The 8487-nt window shown below is 37.4% G+C and overlaps 1 protein-coding gene across 2 annotated transcripts in view; it reads left to right on the plus strand.

The window, feature by feature from the left end:
- Positions 1 to 7853, plus strand: part of TLE1 (TLE family member 1, transcriptional corepressor) — a 72954-nt gene extending 65101 nt beyond the window's left edge. For both annotated transcript variants that reach the window (XM_066568824.1, XM_066568825.1), the window contains exons 15-20: positions 74 to 323; positions 1675 to 1922; positions 3637 to 3784; positions 4183 to 4333; positions 4755 to 4831; positions 5015 to 7853. In XM_066568824.1, coding sequence (XP_066424921.1) covers positions 74 to 323; positions 1675 to 1922; positions 3637 to 3784; positions 4183 to 4333; positions 4755 to 4831; positions 5015 to 5122 — 982 coding nt within the window. In that variant the 3' untranslated portion in view covers positions 5123 to 7853. The remainder of the gene's footprint in view (positions 1 to 73; positions 324 to 1674; positions 1923 to 3636; positions 3785 to 4182; positions 4334 to 4754; positions 4832 to 5014) is intronic.
- The last annotated feature ends 634 nt before the right edge of the window (positions 7854 to 8487 follow it).

Consider the following 8487-nt stretch of genomic DNA (forward strand, 5'->3'; position numbering starts at 1 on the left):
TTTCTTGCATTGTAGTTCTGTAATGGCTGATTTTTAAAATTGTTTTGTCTTCTCTCTTTCCCTTCCCCAAAAGAGCCTACTCCTTTCACGTTACTGCAGATGGTCAGATGCAGCCAGTTCCTTTCCCTCCTGATGCCCTCATTGGTCCAGGAATCCCTCGCCATGCCCGTCAGATCAACACCCTGAACCACGGGGAAGTTGTGTGTGCAGTTACCATCAGCAACCCCACGAGACACGTGTACACGGGTGGGAAGGGGTGTGTCAAGGTTTGGGACATCAGTCAGCCTGGCAACAAGAGCCCTGTCTCTCAGCTGGACTGCCTGGTAGGTGAACAGGAATTTATGCACAAGGGTAGCTTCTCCTCAGAGACTCAAAAAAAAAGCGCACGCAAGGAGCGAAAACCTCATTTCTGTAAGATGACAGCAGCTACATACTGGAATAATGTGACACAGTACCAAAGGTCACTTAAAGTTTTGCTATGATTTTTGTTCATGATCCACTAGTTATATATATATAGCATGGTTATTTTCACATGTGCAGGGTACAAAAAGGACTGGGTGCAATAGTATAGGTAGCTGAAAAGGTAACTCAAAAAAAGTAATGGATCAATAAGAGATGCTTCTCACTAGAAGCAGCATAGAGGTCTGTGCAGTGTTAACTGAGAAGACAATGTTGTCAAGCACAGCAATATGTATTGTGAATGAAAATTCTAGCTTCAGTGTAGATCTAATTAAATGTGGTGGGGTTTTTTACCTTTTATCCTTTCTTTACTGCTATCATTTTGTAATTGCTGAGTAGTAATAGTGAAGTTGAATAGGTATTCTGTTCTGTGGCATGTATATCTGTCTGGATGAAGAGCCTTCATTTAAGTCGGGAAGCAGTAATGACTGATTAAGTCAACATTTTCACTTCCCTACTTCCTGCTCCTTTGCTGCAAATTAAAACAATATATCATAGTAGGAATTCTGTTAACTAATTCTTGCAGTGTTTTTTTCTGTCTTGAGTTACAGATCTTTATCATCAATTTTGTAAAAAAACTGTTGCCAGTCAAGCAAGGCTGTAATAAGGAAAGGTAGAAAGGTCTTCTGTCACTAAGTCCCCCACAGTACCTCTCAAATTAACAATAACATCATGATATGTACAATAAGAATAATGTTGAACAACAAAGGACCAACATAAATACAGGACCAATACAGGAATCCTTAATCTTTCAACTTTAATACTGTGAATGAAAAATAGTATTTGAAAGAAAAATTCAAAAACCTGAAGCGCATGAGACTAAACGACATTTTCATATAGGGCTGTTAAATGCCAGATGAAAGGTCATTTGCTTTAATATTTCTATTGTTGGTACCTTCACTGATGGAGTACATTTGCAGAAAAGCAAGCTTACTTTGGCTCTATTTTTGCGTAATGAGATAGAAAACTTGCCATTTGTCACGTTTGAAAGAGAGTAGACTGTGGCAACAGGAGTCTGCAGTTTTAATTTCTGCAGCTGCAGTTTCTAATTAGTGATGAGAAGTAGGTGTTTCCAACCTTTTAAGATCTGCTGGCTCCTCTTCAGTGCTTTGGTAATGGAAAAAGTACCACACTGCTTGAAACTTTGATGCAGTCAGAATTATATTAGTGGTCATTACTGGCAGGCACATAACTGAGGTGATTTGTGTTGTACAGAACAGAGATAACTACATCCGCTCCTGTAAATTGCTGCCCGATGGATGCACCCTCATCGTTGGCGGGGAAGCCAGCACATTATCCATATGGGACCTGGCAGCTCCAACTCCTCGTATAAAAGCAGAGCTGACATCCTCAGCACCTGCCTGCTATGCTCTGGCTATCAGCCCTGACTCCAAGGTGTGCTTTTCCTGCTGCAGTGATGGGAACATTGCAGTGTGGGATCTGCATAACCAGACATTGGTCAGGTGAGTTGTTGTTTACAGAAAATTTTAATAGAAGTTACTCTTTGGACAGCTACATAAGTATTTATCTCCCTGAATAGAGTTTATAACAGCAAAGTAAATAGTGTCTCTTATTCAGGGGAGTGGTTTACACCCAAGTCAGGCAGAAACTAGTTTTGGTAGTTTCAGCCTAGTCTCGGAAGATATCTTTTAGGGTTTGTCCATAACCTGCTGTAGTCAATGTAAAAGCTCCTGCAGGTCTCTATTATTTGGGATTGGTCTGCAGGTTTCTACAAGCAGCGTTCTTGCTGGTTTGTTACTGGTATGGACTGAACATGCCTTCTAGGGAAGGTTTGAGGTTTGCTCTTTTCCTTTGTCTTAAGCCATGTTAAGTAGAAAAAGAGTATTTTCAATTCCTATTTAGCAAGGATAAGTAGTAAAATTAATCTTACGAAAGTGGTTGAAAGGGTGGATCCTCTCAGTTCTTTAGGAAAGCAGAGGGGCTTATTATAAGATAAATTTAGTTTAGGCTTATCAAAGTAGTGATGGCTTACAATATTTTGAGAAGAGTGAGTCTAATTTGCAAAGGCCATGATACCTTGAAAGCTCTGAACACAAAAACTAAAGAATATGCTTAGTCCGCTGTGTTTCAGTTAAACTTCCTGTATATCCATAATTAGCTGAAAATTACATACAGAGAGTCATGTTAATGTGCATGTAAATTTTACTTTCTGTTGAACTTTAGGTCAATGAATACAATTTTAGTTACATAAAGTTTTCACTTTATCATGTGCATGCTTAGTGCCTGTAACGTTGCACTGTGCAACATCTATACACATCTGTGAATGTCTTGCTTTTTAAATGTTTGCTGTATGTGTTCCCACCACTTGCACGCTGATCTTGCTGGTTGATAGCACATGGAATTTTGAGACCAGAGCTACTAAACAAAACATGCCGTGTGACCTTTCTGTGGCAGCTCTTGGTGATTCATACCCTTCCTTCACAAGCTAGTTGTCTTTTCCCCACCCGCCCTCCACCTTTCACACTGAGGCACAGGACTTTGCTAAAGCTAATTGCTGATGAAAAATGCAGGAGCTTCAGAATGCTTTTGCCAAAGGATTAAGAAAAAGTTGAGATGACCTTCTGGTTGCTGAAAGCTGAGATTTGCTAATGAGAAGGTTATAAAACTGCTCCATTTAGATTTTTTTAATCTCCTGCCACAGAGAATGCAACTTTGTGACTCAGCAATGCTTGTGTTTAACTATCTGAATCTGTATCTGGATCCCTTTCTATTAGTATATCTACTTGTTATTTATCTTCTTGACTTGCAGCCAAAGAAAAATACAGAAGCTGTTTTCTGAAATTGGAGGTTTAATTGTCTGACTGCTTCAATTTTATCTGAGTTATCCTAAATGGTTTTTAACTGTAGTTACTGGACTTTAATATTCTTACAAGTGGGTATGGGCTTTTTGGGGGTTTTGTTGTTGTGTTTTCTTTTTTCAAAACCTGATAGGAAATATTTTACTTTATTCAGCTAGTTATGATGCAGATCATTTCTCTAGCACATGGAAAATGTTTTTTTTAATACTGGTATTTAATGCTCAGTGAGAGGCTGTTTCTTGCTCATCATCAGACACAGAACAGATAACATATGTACAGAGTCCAAAACTAACACCACAACAGTGTTTACCTTGAGCTCTGGCAGGAAATCATTATTCAATCTGGTTTGTTTTATCAGGCAATTCCAGGGCCACACAGATGGAGCCAGCTGTATTGACATTTCTAATGATGGTACCAAGCTCTGGACAGGGGGTTTGGATAACACTGTCAGATCCTGGGACTTGCGAGAAGGGAGACAGCTACAACAGCACGACTTCACATCACAGGTAACTGGATTTTCCTACAGCTTGTGGCAATATGTGGGGTGGGAAGGAAACCCATAGGATCAAAGGTAAGACTGAGCCCAGTAGAACTAGCAGATTGCTCCCTCGCTTCCTTTTTGGCTGCACTCAACACAATATTTTGAAGCTTTTTTATGTGCTTAGATTACAGAAGAAAATGATAGACTGACACTACTCTTTTCCTATTTTTCTAAGTTAATATGTAAAAACGGGTTATTTAGTTACTTGAATTCTGAACTGCAGTTTTGATATTGAACTATGTAAATTTAACCTTATCTCTCTCACTCTCTCTTCCCCACCCCCCTTTCCCACATAATTTTAACTGCAGAAAAAATTATCCCTAGGAAAATAATTAAAAGGTGTAAATATGATATAATTTTCAGATATTTTCCCTTGGTTATTGTCCTACTGGTGAATGGCTAGCTGTGGGAATGGAGAGCAGCAATGTCGAAGTGCTACATGTAAATAAACCAGACAAGTATCAACTGCACCTTCATGAGAGCTGTGTATTGTCACTCAAGTTTGCTTACTGTGGTAAGTTGCCCTGAACATAGAACTGGAGGTCAGAGCACTTAATTCATGTTTTGCTGATTAGTTATTTCATAGTCATTAGCTATTACATCTCAGTTTCTTAAGTAATGCATAAATAGCTCTGCTCTATGAATTCAAATGCACTTATCTACAAACAGCCATCTGTTTGTCTAGAGGCTGCTGTGAGGATTGATTCATGTGTAAAAAGCTATTTCTGTTGTGAAGTTTAGGGATTTCCTAGTATGTAACACACTGCAAACGTGCTGAGCATCCACACTGATTGTAACTGAAAGTACTGCGTTGATTTGTAGTAAGAGCTTTTATAAGGGCAATTAGTTAACAGATTTCATTGATGTGAATTGAAAACCTAAAATTTGTCCATGGCTCTTTCATGTTTCTGTAATCCTTCTGGTTTATATTTTAGGTAAATGGTTTGTGAGTACTGGGAAAGATAACCTTCTTAATGCATGGAGAACTCCATATGGAGCCAGTATCTTCCAGGTGAGGATGATGTTGCTTTTAATAAAAAAAAAAAAAAAAAAAAAAAACAAACAAAAAAACATGCAGAGTTCTAGGAATGGATTCAATTATCTTCACATATGTGATCTACCTAAAATGAGATGATGGAATAAGGGTACACAGACTTTTTTTTAATGATGTGATATATTTCTATTTTTCTTCTAGTCCAAAGAATCTTCATCAGTGCTTAGCTGTGACATCTCTGTGGATGATAAGTATATAGTCACTGGCTCTGGAGACAAAAAAGCTACAGTCTATGAAGTTATCTACTGAAAAATATGATGGGGATATTCTTTTAGAGGTTGAACTGGGCCAAAATTGTTTGTAGAAGTAGAAAGGTTTTGAATTTTTGAAAGGAACAAAAGTGTTGAGGTTCCAGAACTTGCCATGAAACTACTCCGATTTTTCAAAATAGAAGGCAACGTCCAGCAACTAAGTATTGACTACGTGGACCAGATGGAACACAGAGGCAAGATGGACAAATGTAGCCTAGGTTTTTGACATAATTTTTAAAAGCCAAGTCTACTGAAGAACGTTGGAGCCTTTTATTTTTTTCTTTTTGTGACCTCATGCAATTTTTTCTCATTGCCTGAATATGGGGGATAAATACCTTTCTGTTCCTTGCAGTTCAAGTTGCATTCTGTCCTGGGTAGAGCAGCAGTGTCTCAGATGAACTTGTTTCCTGGTTTTGCATCTTGTGATATGTTTTTGTATTTTTGTTGAAGGTCAAACATTTGTATAAATTGTAAATATATTTAGTTTACTACAGTAAAGGCTTTAGTACCAACAACCAGTCTTCCCCCTTGCCCCCTCCCTGCTTGCCCTGCTTATTTAAAATTAAAAACCTTTTGGGGATATAAGTACCTTTTTAGAAGCAAGAGCAAACACTATGTATAGTTTGAAAATGGTGTCTTATTCTTTATAACTGTTCTTAGACTCCTTTATCATACTTCAAAGTAGTTGATTTGACATACTAGGATATCAAGTCCAGTAGATATTGTCTTGTTCTAAAGAAAACTTAAAGGCAGTTTTGTACTAATTATAGTGTAAATATAAAAATTGAACATTTCATAAAGCTGTGCAGTTTAAGTTTATTCTGATGTCCCATATATATGTTCTTTGGCAGATACATGTAATATGTGCCTGATCATAATACATTTGGTCATTTCTCTTGAAGAGGAGTGACTTCCCTGTCCTTTTTTCCCCCCCCCCCAGCTGAACAGAATTCATGTGAGACTACATTTCAACTAAGTACATCAGAGCCTCTATTTGTTATATGAGGATGTCTGTGATTAGAGAAGTTGCATCCTTCATGTGTTACAGAGAAGTGGTAGTTAATGACCATTTCCTTTTTAAAGTTTTGTCTATACTTAGATACTCAGGTAAATTTAACTAAATTACCAAAAGTGTGAGTTTACAGGGGATTGCTTAAAGATGTTAAATACTTGCAGGGTTGCAAGTGAAGTGAATTAATCTGAACTAAGTTAAAATCGCTTCTTAATTTCTTGTGTGAATATTGACAAAGGAATATTTTGATTTTTAACTAATTCACTCTACAAATTAATTAGAATTAATTTTCCTGAGTGTCCCATGTTATGCAGGCCTGTAGGCTCTATGTATTCATGCTGAGCAATCTGTGAGTCCTTTCCATTGTTGCATCACTGTGTGACATCTGTGAAGAGCCATGATAAGCAGCCAGTTACCAAAGCTATGCATCTTCAAGTTTTCTTGGTGTACTCAAGAGCAATGGATGAGGAGGGAATGTGTTCACTTTATTTAACTATTATTTTTTCAGTCTAATGTGTTCTACCACTGCGTGCTAGACAACAAACTTTGCTGTTGCACTGGTGGGAGCCATATATTTCCTACATTCTGTAATTTGTTTATAATTTCTGTTGCTAATGGAGAGTACAGTGAACAGAAGGATGTCTTTAAACAATTAATTTAGATTACACAAACCAGCAGACAGAAGAAGAGCTGCTTTCTCATTTTGCTAGCATTTGACGATGGCCTATGTCCCTGCTCTTTCAAAGACATGTAGCTAGGAAGAAACAAGCTTGACTGACAGATGCGTTGATTGGAAAAAGAATTTTTCATCTGGGGGCAAATTTTATCTAAGTTTCTAGTCTGAAGAGACACAGGTTTTCCTTTTGATCTACATGACCATTCTATTGAAACCAAATTATAGCATCTAAAACTGTAATAGCCTTAACATATTAACATTCCATCCAGAATGTAAAATATTACCCATTCAGGATAATCCTGTCTCCTAGAAATTTAAAATTAGCATTGTATTGATATGTATCCATATATTTCTTTGTTGATTGCTTAGTTGTTAATTTGTATCTGTATGAAAATGATAGACAAGTTTAGATGCTGGTCATGTTGCTTTCAGACATGGTGGGGCAAAAAGCAGAATCATCAGGCTTTTCAGAGAATTAACTGTATTTGCTACGCTGAAATACTGGGAAGTGCTATGCCATATTAAAAGGAAAAGTTTTAAAACAAGAGTATTTACAAGATTACTTGATTTTTACACTTTTCATATTGAAATTTCTCTGAACATCTGGTTCTGGCAGTGATCATTAACTTTAGCAGCACTGGCAAATTGCTTTAATTAGGATCTTTTGGATTTTTGCCAGACTGCTGTCACCTTAGCTTTTACTTTATAGGTATCCTTTTGCTGTTCTCTGAAGTCAACATCAGAGGAGCCAAGAATGCAAGTATTCTTATGCATCTATATCAATTAAAAAAGACCCCACAAGTGTAATTGGTCTGCTATATGTTGTGGCATAGCGCTTGCTGGCAACATCACACTTGTCAATCAGGAGGTTCAAAATCATAGTGTCAGGAGAATCATAAAATACCTTGTTTTCTTGGCTTCTAGAATGTACAGTGTGTCAGAGCAGTTATGGAATCAGAAATTTATGTACATGAATTTAATCATATTTGTAACATGTATTTCTTGATTGTAATTAAGAAATTAATTCCTTTTTTTCCCCCATCATAAGCCTTGGGTCTGAAAATTAGTGGATACATCTGAAAGCTTCTGGATGCATCATCCATACTTGTGGATGAATAGTTCTCTCCATTTGTTGTTTCAGATTTCACTTAATGTTTATAAAATTGTGAGCCTTTTCATTTGTCAGAGAGTAAAGCATATTCTACTTGCAGATGTAATTTTTAATGAAAAGATATATTTGCTGAACTTCTAGCATATCTGTCTACGCAATCACCTAAAAGATGTAAAACTTGTGAAGCTTAAAACTTCTGTAAGTTCTTGTAGCCCTGTATAAAGTAGTGGGTGGAAATAATTGCTCCTTGAATGAAGAAACAGTCTAACCAAGATCAGCAGTAACAGAAAAGGCACTGGGGAAACCATGTGGGGAAGAGAAGTGCACCAGTAACTATTGTATAGGTAATTCCTTTTTTTTGTGGGGGGTCAACCTAAATACAGTCCTAAAAGATTCCTTTGGGAAGGAACTGTCCCTTTTGGGACAGTCTTTGTGTGCTGGGTGGCCTTCAGTATTCAGAGATGTCTCAATGGCACTCTGGCAAATGCCAGTTCTGGATAGAAGCAGGGAGTCCTTACAAAAGACATTTTGGATGTCAGTGCAAACAATAACTGATGAAGAGGG

The sequence above is a fragment of the Molothrus aeneus genome, chromosome Z, assembly GCF_037042795.1.
Source record: "Molothrus aeneus isolate 106 chromosome Z, BPBGC_Maene_1.0, whole genome shotgun sequence".
Taxonomy (NCBI): Eukaryota; Metazoa; Chordata; class Aves; order Passeriformes; family Icteridae; genus Molothrus; species Molothrus aeneus.